Source organism: Bombyx mandarina, chromosome 21 (genome assembly GCF_030267445.1).
Source record: "Bombyx mandarina strain Sakado chromosome 21, ASM3026744v2".
Classification (NCBI taxonomy): Eukaryota; Metazoa; Arthropoda; class Insecta; order Lepidoptera; family Bombycidae; genus Bombyx; species Bombyx mandarina.
Window position 1 is genome coordinate 9,890,854 of NC_143227.1, and position 23,711 is coordinate 9,914,564.

At 34.8% G+C, this 23,711-nt stretch overlaps 1 protein-coding gene across 6 annotated transcripts in view; it reads left to right on the forward strand.

The window, feature by feature from the left end:
* The window catches only part of unc-13 (protein unc13 homolog), a 79,118-nt gene that overhangs the window by 18,830 nt on the left and 36,577 nt on the right, over positions 1 to 23,711 (forward strand). For 2 of the 6 annotated variants that reach the window (XM_028181465.2, XM_028181469.2), the window contains exons 2-11: positions 981 to 5,779; positions 8,371 to 8,414; positions 9,286 to 9,376; positions 10,935 to 11,009; positions 11,214 to 11,433; positions 14,808 to 14,928; positions 15,495 to 15,601; positions 17,099 to 17,240; positions 17,444 to 17,570; positions 18,874 to 19,014. In XM_028181465.2, coding sequence (XP_028037266.2) covers positions 1,223 to 5,779; positions 8,371 to 8,414; positions 9,286 to 9,376; positions 10,935 to 11,009; positions 11,214 to 11,433; positions 14,808 to 14,928; positions 15,495 to 15,601; positions 17,099 to 17,240; positions 17,444 to 17,570; positions 18,874 to 19,014 — 5,625 coding nt within the window. In that variant the 5' untranslated portion in view covers positions 981 to 1,222. Of the gene's footprint in view, positions 1 to 980; positions 5,780 to 8,370; positions 8,415 to 9,285; positions 9,377 to 10,163; positions 10,173 to 10,934; positions 11,010 to 11,213; positions 11,434 to 14,795; positions 14,929 to 15,244; positions 15,352 to 15,494; positions 15,602 to 17,098; positions 17,241 to 17,443; positions 17,571 to 18,873; positions 19,015 to 23,711 lie in introns of all 6 variants that reach the window. The other 4 variants (XM_089736378.1, XM_089736379.1, XM_028181462.2 and 1 more) reach the window with 3 other exon arrangements.

The following is a 23,711-nucleotide window of genomic DNA, read 5'->3' on the forward strand; positions in this document are numbered from 1 at the left end:
TTTCTAAGAAAATAACATTTCCTTACAACGCTTAGGTAATCTTAAACGCTAATGTAACATAGATGAGGTAAAACTACTTCACCCGCAAATGTTTTATCTAAAATACCAGTTCAATGGCGGGAAAAGACGGTCACGAGCAGTTTGTTAGCTTAGGATCTGACTTGTATGCGTACTAAGGAAAACCATTCAAGATTACCTTTTTCGGTACAAAATCTTCTAGGCAAAAATACAGAAGCTTGGAACAAGATGTATTATATGTTTTTTTTCTGTTTTATGTTTATGTTGTATTGTATAGTGCTTTTTATAGCCATGCGTTCAGAGTTCAAAGGTGAGACAGACGAAATAAAATCATTGGAGATTTCTACCTCATATCTCAAGATGACGTTCATCTTGAGATATTTACAGGCTACAATAACCCGATAATTATTGACAGGCCATGAGCAGGTTTACCGATATAATGAAATGCAAACAGAAAAGAAAAAAAAAAAAAAAAAGCTACTTACGTACGATTTTCGTGTTACCGTGTAATATTCTGACTGAGTCGTTTGATTAAAATTTCATAATGACAACGAGGTCTCCCGTTTACGTCTAAGAGTTTTTAATCTAATAGTCACAAGGTCATTTAAGCGAAGCGGTGGTGAAACTCGGCATTAATTTCCTTTCATTTTATCCAATTTCCTATCCTTGCCGAGCAACGCCTTCCACCTCTGAGGTAGATTAAACTCACGTGGAATCAAATACGAACTGCCTAGCTGCCTCCGACAGGAAAATGTTGACTATAGATACGAGTTATAATACATTTTTCTGAACTATTTCCTTCTCGTAAATAGCTTCGATCGTACTCTGTCAAGTCAATATGTTCCGTTGAGGTAATCCTTTGACTCCTGCAGCACTAGTGTGTACATAATCGAGTTTTATGTACATACGAGTGTTTTTTTCTATAATACAGTGACTAACGTATTTTTTCTTTGACATTATAGTTATATACATTTGATGCAATAAATACAATTAATTCCGTCTCAGTACAAAATAAAACACATAGTGTTGAAACTTTAAAAACGATTTATGCAATAAACAAACAAAAAAAGTGTAACAAATAATGTGCGTGAACATTATTACAGTGTGCTAAAATGACTTTGGAAAATGTCGAATACAAAGAACAGATTTACGTGAATAGTGTAAACGATAAAACGATATGGGATGACTCATAGTGAAAAATGTAATGTGCTACCCACTATCCGGTCCGAAGATGATGCGCGAAATTCACGACAATGCTGGGGCATGCGCAGGCGGCGGGATGGAGGGAAGCGAGGGCGGAGGGAGTGGGGGTGCCGAGGTCGATATGGACGACTGTGGTTCCCTTGCTCTTCCACCAGACTTACCACCTTATTCTGGCGATTACATCATCAACGATTATATGGAACGCCTCGGCACACGTCTTAACATCCTCGAGACGGAATTGAAATATGCATGGAGGGCCCTCGATCTCTTAAGTCAAGAATATGTGAGAATGTGGGAACGGTTGGAAAGATTAGAAGCATTGCTCGCAGATCAACAGGGTGTAATATCAACTTTGCTCGATTTCTATACGTGTCGAAATGTTGTTGCTAGAGATCCAATGACACGGCTCGAAGTTATCCGAGAAATTTTAGGAAATGGAACTGTGGAGGATGGTATAGAAGAAGGGTTGGATATAGGAAGAACTTCTGCACTTTTGGATAGTCAAGAAGAAATAATGGAATCCAACGAAGCATTTTATAAGAGTCTAAACCAAGCGTATAGAGACGATTTGGTATGTGATGATGCTTCTAGACCTACTTCACAATTGGATATGATATGGGAAGCTCCAGAAGAAACAGACATTGAAATTGTTCCTACAGGTTCAAGACAAATTTATAGTTCGACTGACTATAAAGATTATCGCGGTATGCAAGGAGGACCCGGCATCAGCGAAAGAGATTTAGTGCATTTATCAACTTTAAGCACTATAGATCAAATTACAGTAGATAAATTACATGAGTTAGATAGGTTAACATCTCAATTACAAAACGAATCTAGAGAGATTAGGGATTTAAAAACCAGGCTACTGACACCAGATCCCAAAATTACAAAAATTGATAGGGAAATTGAAGCAAAAGCTCTTGCAGAAGACGGGAATATAATAAACGAACAATTGAAGGGTGTTTATTCGGGAGGTGAAGGTTGGGGAATGAATGAAATGATGAAAAGTTTTGATGACTTTATGCTAAATATTCCTAAAGATGGTACTGGTAGAGATAAATCACCATCTAGGCTGTCACTCACCGATAATGTTGTTGCTGAAAGATCAATGGATTATTTACAACAAAATCTATCGCCTCGTCGAAAGTTCGTCCCCGAAAGAACGACAACAGAGCCATACACTACAGTAACTGGTCGTTTGGCATACAGTTCTGCTGTTGCAAATGCTGAAATAAATGCAGCAAAGACATCAAAATCACCTAGTGCTCTGTCAAGAGAACGATTTGAATACAGTTCAACTTATCAAGTATGTGATGGTTCCAGACCAAATTATTATTCGAACAAAATAAGTCAAAAAACTTTGTCAGATTTATACAAAACGAATTCCCAACAACATTCTCCTCTATCGGTAAATGAAATATATGATGATCCAGTTGATACTAGATTAGATTTGACGTACAATGAAAGTGCGTTACGTAAGTCTCCTAGTCCACCTCCCCCAGCTCCAAATACAACTGATGTTTTTCCTTGTTTAGAAAATAATAATGATCTATCAGCTAATCATGTTATGTTATCAACGATGAATGTAATGACATCTGATAACATGAGGCTAAGTCCCAGATCACCTAAATCACCTAAAACTTCACCAAAACACGTCAAGAGAGACAGTACTAACATTGTCGCTGCAAAATCTGATTCTGGCTTGTCATCCATGAGCGGGTGGTCAAGCTTAGAAAAGAGTCCCGGATCACCAAAAACAGGCAGACTGTCACATGCTAGTCACGATGTCTACAAAATGAAAATGACATCACCTCAATCAGTGCAAAGAATGCCCTATGAACTTGAACCTAAGCCATATTTAGAAACTTTAGTCGACTCATATATGTACGAAAACAAAAATGTGAAAATTGATTATAACTTACGAAGTAACGAGCAATTGTTGAAAAACGTATGTAGTTCAAGAGATTTACAAAAATTCCAAGATAAGATTGAAAGTGATTATTACAAAAGTGAAATGCATTTTTCGGTAGCCAACCAAATGACACAAGTAACCAATATTGGTGAATATTATTATAGTTCAGAAGCTGCCTCAATATATTCTGTCGCTGGAAATAGACAACCAATTTTTACAACAGTTTACAGTACCCCAAGAGGTATGCTTCCTGACGAAAGGAATTTTTCCGAATTATTAGATAGTAATGAAATTTCTGAATCAGTGCAAAGACCATCAATTGATCCTTATCCTCCAGAACCTAATTATCATGCACAAACTGTGGTTATGTCAGTAGCCAATACAAATAATAAAAGAACTTTGACTCGAGCAAACACTATGGGAGTGAGTGAATCCCAGTACTTCCAAAATGGTTATAAAGTATCAGGAACTCGAACTGGTTACCCACCCAGTAACCTTACTGATGCTCTTTCCTACTATCCAACATCAACAAGATATGATTCTCCCAAAAGAATAACGTTAGAAGATCAACTTTCTTGGCAAGGAGGAAGTAGGTCACCTACAAGCTCACTTGAAACGTCGAGCTTGAAATCACATTCATTAAGCATAACAGAAAGAAAGCAGTTTCAAACTCAATTGCAACAAGAGTATTTTAAGCAACAACAATTTGATCAACGTAATGGAAATGTGATGCATGAAAATCAAGGATACGAAAAGCAAAATATGAACGATCATCAAAAAGTTAGAAAAGATCAATACGTAGAATCGGGTGGCATGCTGGTTTCGGAATCTGGGTACCTATCAATTTCTTCTAATTTAAAGGGTAAAATCCAAGAAAAACAATTAAAGAAACCTAAAAGAACTTCGTCGTTAAAGTCTGCCATGTCTTCCATGAGCCAATGGCTACCAGACCTCCATCTTCCTAAAAAACATAGATCACATTCATTGCCCTCTGGCGTAGACAACGTTGAACAACCAATCCAGGAGAAATCATTAAAAGAAAGAATAATGTCAGCTCAGAGGAGAAAAAAGAAATATCATTTGGTGGCATCGATGTCCGGCTTACTACAGAAAGCGAGACGAAAACATCAAGCTAGTCATCAGTCTTTGTCGGACCCCGAAACTTCTGAGACCGAATGGTCAGGGGGCCGCTCCAGTGCCCAATCTGAAGACAGCGATAGTGTATTTTCTGATTCTGCTCATGAGAATAATGTTTTTGCTAAAGTAGCATCTAAACCAAAACAGAGAAAAGTCAATAATCAGGAGATTGTGGAGCAACAACAATTAATTCAGGATTTACAGGAAAAAGGTATAGAATTTAAGGATGATGACACAGAATGCATAATTGAGGAGGAAGAAAAATTTCCATCTAATAATACTTTACCAAGGGATAAAAGTGATGATATAGATTTCCATTTTGCTCGTGTTAGTCAGATGAAAAAAGATAACATACAGGAATTAGAGAAATTGGATATTGACACAGATATTTCAAACGTTGACTTATTCGAAGAGGACACCATTGACCCTAACCAGTCGCCAGCCTCTATATTTGCAACTATAGGCGATGTCAAAAAAGCGAGTATTACATCAGACGATGAAAAAAGTGAAGGAAACAAACCATACAGTGCAAGCTCACAAGAATTTGCGGTATCACGAGCACTGGGTAAATATCGTTTGAGAAAGTCGACATCTATATCAGATGAACAAATGTCCGATATATCACCTCCTAAATTAGACAAAGAATTGCACGAACAAAGTAACGATGATAACATGACATCAAAAGAAAAAAAAATTCGCAAGCCCACAACACCCGAGATCGTAAATAGTTCAGTATCAGAAGAAAATACGATTTATACAGAAAGAAGCCCGTCAATGCAAAGTAGTCGGGGCATTCAGAATAAATTTCAGCCTAGACATCAACAAAGTTTGGAAATTCCAAACAAGCATGATGATGATGACAGTCGAAGCACGCATTCTTGGAGAAGTGGATCTAGAGTTTCGTCTAGAAGACAAAGTACAGAAGACAGTATTGACTCTGAAGACGAATGGTATTGTTATGAATTGAGAAAGCTGGAAGAAATGGAGCACCAATCTCAGTTAGAGGCTGATAGACATGACACGTTACCGGAAGAGCCCGAATTTGAAGATATTATGGAAGACCCTCCTGAAGTTTTGAAAGAAAAAATGTCTTTTGTACTCAGGGAATTGAAATTGAAAACGGCTCAAACGAAGACAAAGTATGATGAATCTCCAATGAAAGAAACATGGAAAGATATAACAACTTTCCCTTCTATCGAAGAAAGTGTTGATAGCACTAAAGACCACGACCAAGAGTCTGACGATGACAAATCTTACGCCGACACTGGATCAGGTGAAACATCAGGACCTGATAGTCCTGTTGTAAGTGGCGATGAAATGGATGACGAATATGATATGCCTCCGTCACCAATTCCAGCGCGAAGGCAAGTACCAGTCCAGCAAGACACTACTGTTGGAAGCAAATGGAAACTTTTGAAAGCTCTGAAAGATCGTAAAGCCGAAGAGAAGACAACGGAAACTCCTACAGCGTCAACGCCGTCTGCTGAAAAAGACAAAGTCAGCGCAAGTGTAAGTTATCTCATGCAAAAGTTTCATGAAATTAGAGTTAAAAGTTAAATTTGAATTTAAATTTTTAGAAAGGGCTATTAGGGCTATCGTGGAACATAGCAAAATTATGTTAGACTGATAATAACCAGAGCTATACGCAAAATATAACATTTGATCTGCTTTAAACTCTACTATAGTATGATGATACTTGTAATCATAAGTAAGCTAGATTATAAAACTTTTTTCTCTTAACACTTACGAAATAAGTGGCCCGTGTCAGGTGTTAACACCACTGATAATTTCCAGAAATGAAAATGAAGGAACGGAATTATTTTAGTATCCAATAAAAAGTTAAGCTGTGGTTGTGATATCAAATTATTATTCAACCATTACTATTTTAACTATTCAACATTCATTTTGGTTTTTGACTACGTAGATTACAATGAGAAACATTTAAACGCATACAATAAAACATTTTTATAATAATTAATCTATAAAAGCTGATTGTATTTATCATTGGCAATAATTAGAAGTCATAAGTATAATACCTATATAGATATAAAGCATACACTACGTTATTTACATGGTATTTTATAACGCTTACGAATATACTCGAACTGCGGAAAATATATAATTTTAAAAGCAATTTATTCGCTTTATAAACATTTGTATTCCAATTAATTATACAGCTTTCATACATTATTCAGTATTAAAATAAAAATAGATAAGTGTATTTAGTGATGTAATATATTTTTGGCTTACAAATGAGCTCAAGTCCCGGCGGAGACTGAGCGGTCATTACTAAAAGCCCTATTTGGCGCTTGCTTTATCGTCTCGTCTATTAAAATTTATTTACTCACTGGTGAACGTTGATAGACAAAAACACAAAGCACACGAATCGAAATATGTATAAAATCACTCGATTTCATATCATCTCATATCACATAGTCAAGATTTATTTACAAAAAAATATATGAATTACATATTTAATTATTGGAAACCTGATAAGAAAGAATAATAAACGTTTATAGAACATTTGAATTCGGAATATTTTTGGAAAATAGCAATTATTTTTAAATATAAAATTCATTCAAAATACATACATAATTATTTCTTCATGTTGCGATTATTTTCTTGAATCCTAATAGAAGCAATTCCAAATCATTGGAGTTAATAAAATTAACTGACATTAATTTCCATTCATTTAATCATTAGTAAAACACGTAACAGTAGATATTTTTAAAATAATAATTAAACTAACGATTAGTTTATATCCTAATCAATTTTGTTCATATAAACTCGTAAAGTCATTCTCTAATGTGTAAGAATTTTTTAAGCTTAGTATATATCCATTAATAACTATTTACACACACACACGTATTTGTATAACATAGCTGGCACTTTGTGTACTAGGAAAAATGTTTAGTAAAAAATCTTTAGGAGTTGAAATATTATTGCTTAGAATTAAATTATACTTTGTTAAATAAACACATACATATAATAACATTTTAAAAGATTTATGAAACAAGATAAACTCTTTTTTTCTTCTTATTTAAATCATTTAAACTTTTTATCGACTTTTATAGTAAATATCAGAACATAAATTATGATTGTTCTTGACTATAAAACCAAAAAAGTCAGTGAATTGAGTGTTTGTTACAATATTTCCTTATTTCGGCTAAAGTTAAACAAAGTTTTATTCTTATGAATAGCACTGACTTACCACTACTATTTGTAAAATTTTATTGGCTTTATCATAGAATTAGAAAAATACATTAGACTATTAATCATTCAAAATGATTTATCGATACATTCGTCATGTAAAAAGTGTAATTGAAGCAGCTACTAGACTCATGTAATTTGAAGAGAAACGTAATCAGTAATGAGGAATCAAGGTTTTCGGTTGAAAAGTATAAAATATAACATATATACATCATGTGTAGTTTAGACCGTCGTCTATTTTACTGTACTGTGTAACAAGGAATCGAAACTTTTTTTTAAATGCATATTTAGGCTTTTTGAAATTCATAATTGATTTACCTTCCTAGATATTAATAATAACTGGTTTATATATAATCCAAGCTATTGCCGATGCTGATTGTTTGTAACTAGCCAATGCTTGGAACCGAGTTAGCAAGATAATGGTTTTAGGGTGTTACTTTCAAACAATTAATTAATGGGACAGCGTAATATTTTTACATTGTTTAATACAGATCCTGATCCAACGATTTATTAATGTTAATTTAAATTAAAACAATCCATGTATTTCTTACATTGTATGTATTTTTGTAAAGCTTGTGTTAATTAATCTTGTTTAATACAATTGTGATTGAATTTCCATAAAAATATTTTGTGTTGGACTTTTTAATTAATTATTCTATATATCCACAATTCCCAATGCAAATATCAAATTTGCAATAAATTGACATGTTGGTAAACACACCGTAATTTAAAAAAAATTTAAATGTACACATACCTTATGATCAAACAATTCAACAAATTCTTATGGAAATTCAATATTAAAATAATAGCTATTTTGTTTTTTAATAAAGTTTTTATTTTAGTTAGTTTTTATTTTTCTTTTTTAATTTGTTGTTGTTTTTTGTTTTTAGAATGGATCCACCGGATTTAGTGACCAAACAGGCCGAGGAAATGGGTATGTGAATTAATAATTATATACACAGTTTCAAGGGAAAAACATCGTTGTCAATGTATGACAAAAATATTGTGCTAATACTATTGACAGTAGAAATGCAATCACGGAAAGCTGAAAACAACCTAATAGCTAGCCTAATAAGAGTTAGTAGCAATTTTCCTAGTGCCTAGTTCCTAGTGCCTAGGGTGGCACTTAAGGTAAGTCCGGCCCTGGTTAGAAGACCCAAAATAAATTTATTTCAATAATTGTAATGAGCTATCACCAAATCCTGACGAATGTATGTGGCTCTTTGTTTTAACTTCTAAAATAATTTTGCTTTTTTTATTTATTGCTTATAAGGGTGGACGAGCTGACGGCCCACCTGATGTTAAGTGTTTACCGGAGCCCATAGACATCCACAACGTAAATGCCGCCACCCACCTTGAGATATGAGTTCTAAGGTCTCAGTATAGTTACAACGGCTGCCCCACCCTTCAAACGAAACGCATTACTGCTCCACGGCAGAAATAGGCAGGGTGTTGGTACCTACCCGTGCGGACTCACAAGAGGTCCTACCATTAGTAATTACGCAAATTATAATTTTGCGGATTTGATTTTTATTACACGATGTTATTCCTTCACCGTGGAAGTCAATCGTGGACATTCGTTAAGTACGTTTTTCATTAGAAAAATTAGTACCCGCTAGCGGGATTCGAACACCATTGCATCGCAAGATATGAATGCACCGAACGTCTTATCCTTTAGGCCACGACGACTTCCAAATAGACCGTATTTAAATTGGAGCAACCGCAACAGGCTGAGAAAATTTACTTGTTAAACTATAGTTATGCACTCCTTAATGCATTGTTCTATTGACATTAAACTTTTATAGGCACCCTGGAGATAATCCGTTCTACAGTAACATTGACAGCATGCCCGACATCAGGCCTCGAAGAAAATCGATCCCTCTTGTGTCAGAACTTGTAAGTAACTTTCTTATTACTTTTTTTTCCTTTGACAGCCTTCTGTGCGCCTATAGAAATGCGCACTCTATCTAGTCTGGGTGTTTCGGAACAAATTTTATTTACCACGATTTTTTAAAGGTTTCCTGGAAATAATAAAGCTTTATCTACGTTCTCCGATGTGGAAGGTAGATGTCTGAAAGTGGTCGTAAATGTTAACAGCTCGCATCGACGTTTCGCTTCCTGAAGCTTGGTAATATTAGGCGCGTAATAAATGTTTTCTTCTAATACGCGATTTATTATATTTTTCGAACAACTTTTGGGGAGGTAATGATAGCCTTTTCACGATATAGCTTTTTTAGTATGTACAAAAAATTATAGATATTTATAAATTTTAAAAATGATTAATTTTATAAGCTAAAAGTAGCGTTGCTCCCCACTGGTTGTTCAAATTAAAAATCTTCAAAAAACCTTCAACTCAATCCTATCTATCTACCTTTATCAATGTTATCTACATGTGTTTCTCTATCAACTCTATTACTTAGATGGCCTTCAACGTTTTCTTTATATCCTGACCTTAGCAACGTTTAGTTTCGACGAGATCTTCAGTACTTTTGACTTCTATCCGCAACTGATAAAGCTCTGAAGCTTTCTACCGTACTTAATTGCCGAGTGAAGTAAAAGTTCAAAGACCTCGTGTTAGGCACCGACGAAAACCTTAGTATATAGAGTACCAAATACCTATGACGTGTTCCTGATGTAAAATTAATGATCTCGTTGCATTTTACCCCTCACCACGGACCCGCAGGTTCTCAAGGTATTTCTATCCCAGTAACAGACTCTATCTGCATGCGTTTCTTTGCTGTAATGAAAAAGAATGTTTATATTTCATATTTTCGATGTAAATAGTTTGCTTGCAAATGATTCAAGGAATGATACAGCCGATGCCTTTGCATGTTTTGCTTTTTCGATTAAAAAATGTTTAACGGTACGAAAACTTTTTATTCTTTTTGTACATAAAATTCAAGGGATCTCATGAAGTTTGAACGATTTTGTTCAATTTGAATCTGGAAGATGCACGTGTTTTCTGAGACTGAATATTCACGCTTCGATTCTCAATGACTATTCCTATTTATTACAGTTTCCACCTCATGAATGAATCGGAACCTTAACCTTGTTTTGTACTCTTACGTTTTATATAACAATATACAAAGTTATATTTATCCAACATGTCGAATAATCTGCATTAAATCATTTTATTAACTAAGATCATGTTTATTCAAACAACGAAACAGTATAATGTCTATGAATTTACACATTCGTTAATTTATAATAATTCTATGCACTATAATATTTTTCAGACACAATTCTGTTTGAACACACACTTGCTTCACATTTCAGCTTACAATCAACTCCATTGAAACTTTATTTCGTTATAAAATACCTCAATCAGCTTTGGAAGGCATGGTAGTAAAATCATCAGCAATATAGACAAATTTATCGACGAATAGAAAAGCTTAAATTAGCAAATTATTTTAAGCCGTATATTTGTGATCGTAATATGTGATCTGATGTTTAGACTATGGCTGCCACGAAAAGGAATGCTGGATTAACATCAGCGGTACATCGTGCAACACTTAATGATGAAGAGCTTGTGAGTGAAATTATATTCTTATCACGTACAAAATTTATTTATTAATAATTTTGGTTGAAAAGTTGTGCATCATCGATTTAATTTAAAATTATTTAGTAATTTATTTATTATCACATAATAAGCAACTCTACAGACAACTTAATAAGGCATACATAAGTTCTTAATACATAATTTTCTCAAATATTCAAGGAGATTTAATTCCAGAAAATGCACGTTTACAAGAAGACACTTCAAGCCCTCATCTACCCTATATCTTCAACAACCCCTCACAACTTTGTGCTGTGGACCGCCACTTCCCCTACTTATTGCTACGAGTGTGAAGGGCTTCTATGGGGTATCGCACGACAAGGGGTCAGGTGTACAGAGTGCGGGGTCAAATGCCATGAGAAATGCAAGGACTTGCTCAACGCTGATTGCCTTCAGAGTAAGAATCTTTAGGTCACATAAAATTATTCCCAAGAGTGTAATGGGTATTTAATAGCTGATTTAATTGAATTAATAGTACTACACGTACTAATACGTAGTAATACACGTGCTTCAGTTAAAAATAGTGAATAAATTTTACAAATATATTTCACAGACTGCGCAGATGTCATCACGGCGATAGCTCCGAACAAATACCCATTAATGCTCCCCCCACAAATTGGTGTTCTATTAACTATAAACGCTTAAGTAACAAATTGCTGTTATAAATCACGATTATTGTCACAGAATCGTGATTGGCTTAAAAGACTTTGTTTCCAAGCCAGTAAAATTTATTAAAAAAAAAAAAAAGTGTGTGTGTCCGCTCCGACGCACGACTGGAGTTTACTGGATATAAAAAATTAAACGAAATAAACGAAACAATACGAGAAATAGTTCTATATTACGACAACACGATACACTACAGATTATTAACAAATTAACGAGACACAAAACAAACGACTAACAAATATATGAAAATACAATAATGAGAGAAACGCGCGATCAGTACGAGGCTTTGTGGCGGACTGCCGGCGCAGCAGCCCGGCGCGCATTTCGTGTGACATGCGCATAACGCATTTCGTGTGACATGCTAGTACGATTTTGGTCCCCATAATTTTCATACCCCGGGCCTATATATGTAAATCGATTCTAAAGGAGTAAACTCCAAAATACAGAACTGTGATAAGCAACCGAATTCTTTTATTTAACTAACATTGTCTTAAGACGTGTACATTTGCGTTTATAGTTCTACAAGATATTTTTCGTTATACATATTTGAGTCGACTATTATCAAAGCCGGCAATGTGACTTTTGGACAATTATTGGTAAATCAGAAAAACGAATTATTGACTTTGTATTCCATCGGCAGTCACAAAACTCTTCTGAACGACATCTTAGATAAATAACAGGTTAACTATTAACCTTTATTTAATGCAGGTTTTGAACCGTATTCTTTGAAGGAGACGATTATATTCAAATCAATCTGTATTGACATATCAATAACATTTTGTTGTCCTAATGCACAGATTGTCACCTTTGATAATATACGACTCATTTAGACGTTTTTTTTTTAAATATCAAAGTTCGTCACTTCATGTCAGTGTCTAACTTTCGGTTTTCTAAGTTAGCAGCGAGAAACTGAACTCTCATTATGATCAACACGAGTCGAGATGCGCACGACGAGTCACTCATGGTCAACAAGATCTTTGAATATACATTCCCGGAAGACAAAAATTAAAAATCGTGTAAAGGATTTCTCTCTTGACATGAATGAAAGAATTCTCTTTTGAATTCCACAATTCCGCAACAGATTATACAATGATTATTATTTTGTCGAAAAGCGGAAATACTTTGACTAGCATTCGGGGAATATTTTGAATAGTTATATTTTCTTAATTTCGCAGTTTTTAATTGTTATCATATTGTTTATTGTTATTAAATTATAAATATTGTTATAATATTATATTATATTCGATGACTGAAATATTTTACAGTTTCCGTGGCCAAGGATGGTTCAGTTGCTATTCACCTAAATTGGACTATTGTATTAACTACCGTAATTTTTTTTTAAATTATTTGTAGACTTTTACGTTTTAATTATAATATTTCACACAGAACGACGGTGCGGTGACGAATTTTTCACTTATAATTCGGTGTTAGCTATATAACATCTTTGTTAGTTTCGCTGTCTAGGTGATGTTGATTGAAAGGTAAATTTATGAATACAAAACGTTTACACGTACAAAAAATGTCGTAGAAAAAACCTCGTATATAGCTCAATTTGAACGCATGAATAAAATTTTGCATGAATTGGTTACAAATCAATGTTTAAAAATAATTCACGAAATCAACACACGCAGGATCACCGGCGAACACTAGCAGCATCAGGAATCACGTGAAATTCGTTGAAACAAAAATCATTCTTATTCTTACATTACATACGTTATTTATTCTATTAACGTTGTTTTCTTACTTGTGATATTTTGTTTTCATTTTCTCCTTCATGTTTTTGTGACCTCATATAATATAAGCATGTTTGTATACCCTTCTAATAATCCATCGCTTCATCGGTGTGCATGGCTATTAATATTCAAAACACATTTTTTTTAATTCTCTTTTCATTATATCGTAATAAATTTATAGTTTTTTATTTATTTATTTCATAATTAATTTTGCACGTGTGTAAGGGCGGGCAGTCGTTGCTTTAAAATTTCCGCGAATTCGATTTAATAAATATTGTTTAAGAAGATAATCGACTGCGCGTCATTCTATTACGGTCTATACTTTGAATTTTTAACGAGTATTATTTGCTATGTTGTTTCCCCGCCCTATTATACAATTAACCTAAATCCTTTTCGTATTTTTCGAATGACAAAGCGTCTATTTTTATTTTTATCTTTTATGTTTTGAATGAAAATATTTTTTTAATAATGCATGCATACAAAATGTTCTGTTTTAAGTTCAAAGCATAGACCTAAGCAACTCACGTAGCATAGGGATTCGATTTAGTTCATTTATTTTCGGGTTGCCCCGCCCAGCGCCGATATAACCCTCAAACTGTTTTAATAATACGTCTTATTTTATCTACTTTTCTATACTATTTACAATGTACACTTTCGAACACACCCGTTTTATAAACAGTACAGCATAGAAGCTTTTACACAAGCGCCGAAAGCAATCCCGACAACACAAGTTGTAAAATGTGCCTGTTAGTAATGTGTGCACGCAATCCAGTGTTTGTCCACTTCAATATTATATGTGGTCCTTTAGTTTTTTTATTTGTTCTGTTGTATACTCTGATTTATAGAAATTTCACTTTCCTGTATATTTATTTCACTGTCTTTATGTTACTTTGTTTCTCCCAAACGAATGAACTTTTAAAATTTAGAAAAGTTGATATTTTAAGTGGAGTCACGCAATGACGAGTTCGTATTGTTAATGGGACTGATACAGTCAAAACAAAATAAAACTGCAAACGATGTTTTATTGGACTTCAACATTTCAATACAATAAGTTATTATAGCTGGTCGGCTCTAAAGATTAATCGTTTTTGTTAATGTAAATAGAGCTGACAAGCTATATAAGATGTGTTGAAATGTCTGTTTACTGACAAGGCGCCGTGCTCAGACTCGCTCCGACTTGCGCCACTCGAGGTCAACGACCTGATCAGATCTGATATTAATAATTTACAGTTCATTGAAATTCAATTTGGTTCTATTCGGGTTGTAGCTTAGAGTTGTCGGTGCGACGCTGAGCGCAGGGCGGGGGGGCCATTGTGGCGCGTCCCGCGATTTCAAGGACTATTTGGCACCGCCTGAGCAGTGTGTTTCGCAGGGGCTGCCGAGAAGTCTTCTAAGCACGGCGCGGAGGATAAAGCTAATTCGATTATAACAGCAATGAAGGAAAGAATGAAACAACGAGAGCGAGACAAGCCCGAAATATTCGAACTCATCAGGTATTTATATTTCCAATAATAGTTCCAATTAATGTTGGTTTTTATGAAATAATCATCTTTATAAAAGCTATTATAGATTTGGACGGACAGGTAAATACGTTTTGCTTATTGCGATGTAAACACAACATAAACGCACAATTTAGAGCAAACCTCAAAACTTTTCATTCACGAACAATAGCACGTTATTTTAACAAATAAATGCCTTAGAAGCAAATCTTTCGTTTCTTATACAGTAGATTTGCAAATTGTCTTCCTTCAATATGAAGTAAGGGATTAGAAACGAAGGTAACAGCTGAGACGAGTGTGTATGTGACAGACGCGTGTTCAGCATCGAACAGGAGGGGCATGCAGCACACATGAGTACGGTGAAGCAATCAGTCCTCGATGGTACCTCGAAGTGGAGCGCGAAGATTGCCATAACAGGTTCGAGGCACCCTCAACTAAGTACCTCTTATTTTAGGATCGCAGGAGGACCAGCCGAGAGCAACGATCGAGGAACAACACACAAACACACAACACACACATAACACTAAATCGCATTCAATCTTTCGTTTCATGTGGCGAAGGCGGACTTTTAACGTCGATCCAGACACTCACATTGACAGTCTCGAACAAGCCAAGCAAGTCACCATTGAAGGGACTTCAAAATGGTCTTGCAAGATCGCCATCACAGGTTTGCTGTGGTCTTTGGCGGCTATGGTCCGCGCGCTCGCAGTTTTGAATCTATTAGACAAACTATCTTGGCCTCAACTCTATCATGTTTTTTGAAATCTGCTTACCGAAACCGATGTACCATATTATAAAAGTAATCGTTATTGTGTTGAGCTTTGCTTACGCTAAACTATATATACATATAAAAGTCATGACATTAAAACGCCAAACAGAAAGTTTCAGCTTAAATAATTAACGTTTACCGATAAAGACTAAAGAGTTTTTGTCTGTTTGTCTGAAAGCAGATATCAAAAAATTTCTCTGCATATTTAATTTCGAATATCAATCCGAAATCACGGTCGTTAATGCACCGCCTCTAAATCACACGTATCGAGATTACGTAGCTTGGTTTGATAGTGTATAATCGACACAAGGGAAATTCCATTTATCCAACGCATTATCACTCGGAATTATTTCCCTAATTTCCACGTACACTGAACTTATTTTCCCTTTACACTGAAACGACACAGTTAATTTTAATTAATTATTGCAAAACCACAATACGGCAGCGCGTCTGCTAATATTACACAGATTGCATGAAAATCACAAATTTAATGATGCAAACAATGATTGCATTTAACAAAGTGACGTCAGAATTTGTTCACTGTTTTCAATAGCTGATATTAATAATTCATTTGGTTACAGTCCAACAACTTGTTAAACAAAACTTCCATTTGTTTTATGTAGATTGTTTTAACTGAATTAATTCTTAGAAGGAAGCATGCCGAATGACGGATCCTCAATTATCCCTGAATTCCGACCTATCTAGCTGTAACTACCAATGAGTTTTCGATTTGAGAAAATTCCAATAGACCCGATTCCATAGACTTCATTCCCGCGCATATCTGTACACTTCTTCTTTGAAACTTTCTTCTTGGTCGAAGTTTGTAATAGAAGTTGCGATAATGTAGGCGCTATGGTCAAGTTAATTTAGATATCGAATTTGGGCATAGATACAAAGTTTGGTAGTTGGCTAGAGTCTTTGATCCTGACCCATACTGATCACACACTACCCCATTTATAGATTTCCGAAAGGTTTTAGTACTTCAAGTAGCACTGATAATGTTTGGTAAGTAAGGTGCGAGCTGATGCAAGGTAAGGCCTATTTATTAGATACTAAATAAAAAGTACTCGTTAAATTTAAGTAGTCAAATGTTAGGAACTTTGGAATAAACATCATTTTAATCATCATGTAATTGAAAAGCTTAAAATTCAGGCAACTTGTCGTTGTAAACGTGAATAGCGCTTTGTATTTCCAAAAGATTGAGCAGAATTATGCTTGGTCAGATTTACTCGACCAAAAAGATTCTAAAGCTCGGTATAATGTTATACCTCTTAGCTATAATGTGAGTTCATCCATGCGAAGGATTCGTAACATTCGACCAATCGATTTTAATCGTTACCATTTTATCGCTATTTGGAGATCGGAATAGTTTCTAATTTGGCCCTTATGGGGCAGTTATATGTGCTCAGGGTTTGATAGCGAAGGACAAGAGTGGGACCTCGGATCCTTACGTAACAGTTCAAGTAAGCAAAGTGAAGAAAAGGACTAGAACTATGCCTCAAGAACTCAACCCCGTTTGGAATGAGAAGTTTTACTTGTAAGTTGCTGTTAGTAAGCTAATAGGTATTTTATTGTAGTAAGATTTTGAACAATATAGTTTCCAAATTTATTATGTTATCCAAATTATATTATTAATAAATTCATATACTAGCCATTTTTTTTTACAAACCACAAACAACAAATTATCACCTTAGAATTTTTAAAACTGTTAAATTTAGATTAGCAATTTTCCCATAACAGTGAGTGCCACAACTCCTCCGATCGAATCAAAGTGCGAGTGTGGGATGAAGACAATGATTTAAAATCGAAACTACGCCAAAAGCTAACCAGGGAATCTGACGACTTCTTAGGACAAACCATTATTGAGGTAAAATACGTGATTTCTTTGAAAATGCGTTTCTTCTTTCACGAAAACTGACAATATATTTCAAAAAAGATTTCCTTGCAAATTAGTTAAAGAATATTTTAAATTAGCCCAACGCAGATGTATAGCAAGAAAATGAATATTTTGTACCAAACAACATCACTATTGAAGATTTATTAACTCACTGAAAATTCAAACAAAAACAAACAAAATTGGATAATGACTAAGTAGTCTCCCATTTGTTCGAAAACTAAGAATTTTTGTTGAGTTTTGCTTTTCTCCGACTTTTTATTTATTCAGCCGTAGAATCAAGTACGTGAATCCCTATACTTATTTAGCCAATTATGAAATTACATATTTGAATTTGAACAGATATTTTCCTCTTTACGAAAATGTAATATTTGTGTCGTCGTAGATACAAATGTTCACGATTGATTTCCACGGTGAAGGAATAACATCGTGTAATAAAAATGAAACCTGCAAAATTATAATTTGCGTAATTACTGGTGGTAGGACCTCTTGTGAGTCCGCACGGGTAGGTACCACCACCCCGCCTATTTCTGCCGTGAAGCAGTAATGCGTTTCGGTTTGAAGGGTGGGGCCGTTGTAACTATAATTGAGACCTTAGAACTTATATCTCAAGGTGGGTGGCGCATTTACTATGTAGATGTCTATGGGCTCCAGTAACCACTTAATACCAGGTGGGCTGTGAGCTCGTCCACTCATCTAAGCAATAATAAAAAAAAAATACAAATCATGGATACAGATATACCTATAGCGATTTATATAGCGTTCCCCGGTCATCGCTCTCGTCGAACCCGTCGCTTGCGACGAAGGGCTCGACGAGTAAATTAACCCACAGACACAGCCCACTGAGTTTCTCGTCGAATCTTCTCAGTGGGTCGCGTTTCCGATCCGGTGGTAGATTCTGCGAAGCACGGCACTTCTTAGGGTTCGTGTTAGCAACGTCATCAGGTTTGAGCCCCGTGAGATCACCTACTAGTTAAGGTTACGCTGAAATAACCTCTCAAGGCTATCAGCATAGGTAGGAAAAAAAGCGCTTCCATAAAATTTATGTTATAAAATCTGTAGATAAATCCCATAAAATTTGAAACGCACCAAAGTTATACTCCAAGTATTTTAATAGCAAATCTTGTACGTAACACGGCGAAATGTTTGAGAGCATTGTTTTCACTAAACACGGACATATACGACTTACGTCGACTCCTGAAGTTGTTTTTTTCTTTCTCCAACACCCACAAAAAGAAAAATGTATTTAAATCTAACGCAATATAATTCTATAAAGGTACGGACATTATCCGGTGAGATGGACGTCTGGTACAATCTTGAGAAGCGCACGGATAAATCGGCTGTATCCGGAGCTATAAGACTTCACATCAATGTAGAAATCAAGGGTGAAGAAAAGGTCGCTCCCTATCACGTACAAGTAAGTGGCATAAATTGGCATTGGTATTGTCTATAGTATCAATAATTAAATTAATTAGATTGTACTCATCTCTTTACTCACGTAAAGCTTTCCTTCTTTAAGAACGGTCAGCTGGTAGATAACTCAATTGTTGAGTTAAGCTCGCCATTTTTTTTATATCTTATCGCAATTACTGTATTATATTAACTGTGTGTACAAATAAAGAATAAAAAAAAAAGGAATTTTTAAAGTGTTTGTGCATTTCAAAAGATTTGCTTTACAAATATCTCAATTACTTTAAACTAACCTTCCATGGCTCTGTTTTTCTGCCGGCTAGTCATTTTGACTATTGCGCCTCCAGATTTTGGTTAGGTTCTCGGATAACGTTAGTATCTTTGTCACAGCAAGTATTTTGACGACCAAATCATTATGGCGATTTAGTTTAAGCTATTCAAAGCGTAGTTAGTCATTAGGTTTAATTGAATTAGTTTCATTGAAAACTGGATCAAAAATGAATAAAATTTTTGAGAGTTTTACAAACCAGGACAAATTTTTCCTTTAAGATATAGATAGAGATGCTCCATTAAATGGTAGATCAAAACAAAAACACTTACTTTATAAGTTGCCGTTTTATTTAATTACTTACCAAGCTACCTTCTTGTAAACTTAGAGGAACCTCATATTATTATGATTGGGACCATAACAAATACTGTAAGTGATAATTTAATGAAAAGCTTTTTCGTAAGTAATTTAGCGTGAAACGTCAACAGGTTGCCTAAAATTGGCACCATGCCTTGGATTCACGCCAGTTTTGACCATAATCACATGTTGCATTCGACAAATTGAACTGCGAATGGTCTTCGACTAACTATCCGTGAAATTAACAACTGTTCTCTCAATTGATTTTCGTTATTGATTAAAATTAATGTTTTGTTTTAAGCATTTTTTTTTATTGCTTAGGTGGGTGTACCATCTCTCAGCCCACCTGGTGCTAAGTGGTTACTGGAGCCCATAGACATCTACAACGTAAATGCGCCACCCACCTTGAGATATAAGTCCTAAGGTCTCAGTATAGTTACAACGGCTACCCCACCCTTCAAACCGAAACGCATTACTGCTTCACGGCAGAAATAGGCGGGGTGGTGGTACCTACCCGTGCGGACTCACAAGAGTTCCTACCACCAGTGAAATATTATACTTTATAATATTGTATTAAAAAATCTAAAACCTACTATTCAAACATAGGTACATTTCATTGAATAAAATCACGAAAGCGCGAAATTGGCGAGAAACAATTACAACGGACACGACTTTCTCTTGTTTTTCGCTCGAATCGTCCTTTTATTACTAATTCGAATTGGCCCGTTTTACTGCGCCAGTATTCGAGTTGGATTTCGTCGGGCAAACAATCGAATCAGAAAAGGAGTTAGGCAAAGTCCAGTCTGGGCCGAAAAGCGGACGCAATGTACCAACTTTGCGGGATAAATGTGAAAAGTTTGCGACGGCCAACTAAGCGAAACTGTTGGATGTGTAATTTCTTGCCACCATTTGCTCACCGGGTGATTTTCCGGGGCTTTTTGATGCAGATTGTGGTCCGTTTAAAGTTTTACGAGATAATAAAGTCACGAGTATGGTATGAACATTGGCTTTTTAATTCTGGAACCTTTTTATATTTTTTATTACCTTTTACTGTTTATTGTCCATGTCAAATCTTACGCTAACTACTCAGCCTAATAAAATATATGAACATGCACAAACATATTAACATACAGCTTAATGGTTTTAATTATATTAAAGTACAAATGAACCACATTTTCCAATTAAAACAGAGTAATTAAAATCGAATTATGTCCCGTGTGGCATGTTAGCGTTCATGTTTTTAATGAAATTTCATTTAACATATCGGAATATAGGGATCGGAGCGTATTGGCATTGATAATATTTTAAATAGTTTGAACTTAAATATTTACAGACAAGAACATAAATGTTGTTTTTCATTTTGGTAGAATGAGAGATAGACGGTTTACGTTATTTATATTTTCATTAAATGTAGTACGGTTGTAGAAAACTCTATATATAGTTAAACAAAATTTAAATTGACTATCAGTTTAGGTAAAAAAAAAACACTAAATATCCCAATTTAGTATAAATTTTTCTTTTATTAAATGTAAAAGTTAATATAAAACAAAATGAAAATTCTGTTTAACTTTAGTAAAGCATCTCTCGGACACGCGCTTAGGAAGTCTATTCAAAAACTTTAACGTCAACCATTCTAAGTTCAGTGAACGTATTCAGAAAGTTAGCCAGTCCCGTGGCGTGTTCGCTCAGCCCAGATGATGTGCTTGCATAATTCATCTAAGTGCGTCCACTATTCGTGATTTTCGAATTTTACTGAAAGATTTGAATAAGCCTCCTTTTTATTTCATTTTGAATTAGGTAGGACCTCTTGTGAGTTTGCGCGGGTAGGTATCACCACCCTGCCTATTTCTGCCGTGAAGCAGTAATCCGTTTCAGTTTGAAAGGTGGGCAGCCGTTGTAACTATACTTGATACCTTAGAACTTATATCTCAAGGTAGGTGATGTCTTTACGTCGTAGATGTCTATCGGCTCCAGTAACCACTTAACATCAGGTAGGCTGTGAGCTCGTCTACCCATCTAAGCTATAAAAATAAAATAAAATAAACTACATTCATTTTTATCAAGATCTAGAATTTATAATTAGGCAAAGATCTAAATAGAAGAGTTCAGGATATTTACATCCTGTGTTGGTCAAGTATTATTTCAGTCTTTTTTCATTGTTATAAGAGAAAAGTGTCAAAATTAAAGCATGGTCACCACACATGATTATTATCGATTATTTCGTATAGTTGTTTTTCAAATATTTAAATTACTCAAATAGTTAAATCTGCTTTTACGAATTGATAACTCGTTTATTATTTTTATCAATACATTAAATTTTATAATATGTGACGTTTTAAATACTTTCAAATTATTGCGTTTGAATTTGTAAATCATATTACTCAATAGAAGGAATAACAAACATATATCGTCGAAATTTACCTAGAAAAAGGAGCTAAAGTCAATGAAAATCAAATTTTTAACGTAGCAGGCGTCTAATTTCCTTCATCTTTTTAATTTAATACAGATTTCAGTCATGAGAAAAGAAAACATTAAACATAATACTCACAAACCAATCATTATTAATTTTACTGGTGGTAGGTAAGACCTCTTTTGAGTCCGCGCGGGTAGGTACCACCACCCTGCCTATTTCTGCCGTGATGCAGTAATGCGTTTCGGTTTGAAGGGTGGGCAGCCGTTGTAACTATACTTGAGACTTGGTGGACTGTGAGCTCGTCCACCCAACTAAGCAATAATTTTTTTTTTTACTATCTATATTACCTGTTGTAATAATATTAATAATAATAATAATCATTTCTTTCAAATATATTATATTTATCCCGCCACAATATACAATATTATAAAACGTAACAATTTATGTATAAGTATTTATTTCCTGTGAAATAAAATGTCTTCGTTTTTAAGCTATTAATTCGCATTTCACGTTTTATTCCGGTCCCATTTATTGACAACGAATGAGACTCGAATCACGATATTTCTCTGTATCCATTATAAGAAAGGAGCGCCGAGAATTCCTTCTTCAGAATTTTAAAATGGAATTCAGTAAAATGAAACGCTCGAATTCGTGCAAATAGTTGAACTGTACATGTTACCAACGTTGCTGCATTACGGGAAAGGAGAACTTTATAATACTTTTAGTTCTGTAAACTTGTATTGCTATTACAGGAAAAGCTTTTGTATCTTTAGGCTCATGTATATTTATAGTGCTTAGTGGTAACTTTAAACGGTAGGCAGCGGCTTGGCTCTGCCCCTGGCATTGCTGAAGTCCATGGGCGACGGTAACCATCAGGTGGGACGTATGCTCGTCTGCCTACAAGGGCAATAAAAAAAAAAGAGCCCATAGAGGTAGTAATATGACATGAATTCTAACCTAACTTGAGAATCAAAATTCTAATAGGTCAAATCATTATGAATAATGACTGCCCATCCTTCAAACTGGGTGCATAACTTCATCCCGAGAGAAATAGACAGGATGATGGTGTTGGTGTATGTACCTTGGTTGGTGTATGTGGACATTCATTATCTTACGCTCACTCCTCATTCTTAGGGTAATTAGTCAAACGAAAGAATCAGGCACACATGGCTTTGTTAAAACAATTAGTCATGAACGTTCTAATGATCCGTAATTTACATTAAATTAACTATGCAACAAAGCAAAATTTCAGTTGTAATAAAAACGAAATAAACCAATTATTACAAACGACAATTTCACAGTGATTTGGCCAGGTCAAATGTCGTGAGTAATTACCCTAATTCGGTTAATAACCAGCTCCTAACCCCTTTTACAATTATAGCAAACGTTCTTGAATGTAAATTAGTTAAGCCAACGCAAAGGAATTCAGCTGCTGTAGGCATTTTTTTCGCTTTCTTTTGTGCTATTTAAAGGTCTCAAGTAAAAATCTCCTTTTTTACACCGTACGATTTAAAAAAAAAATCTTTTATCCTCTCCTCGTAATGAGACATGAATTTATTCTGTTTCAAAGTTATCGTTTGATACATTTAGTACTCGGTACTTTTATTGCAAATGGATTCTCGCATCTAGTGTCATGGAATAAGGTTCGAATACGTTATTTCAGCAA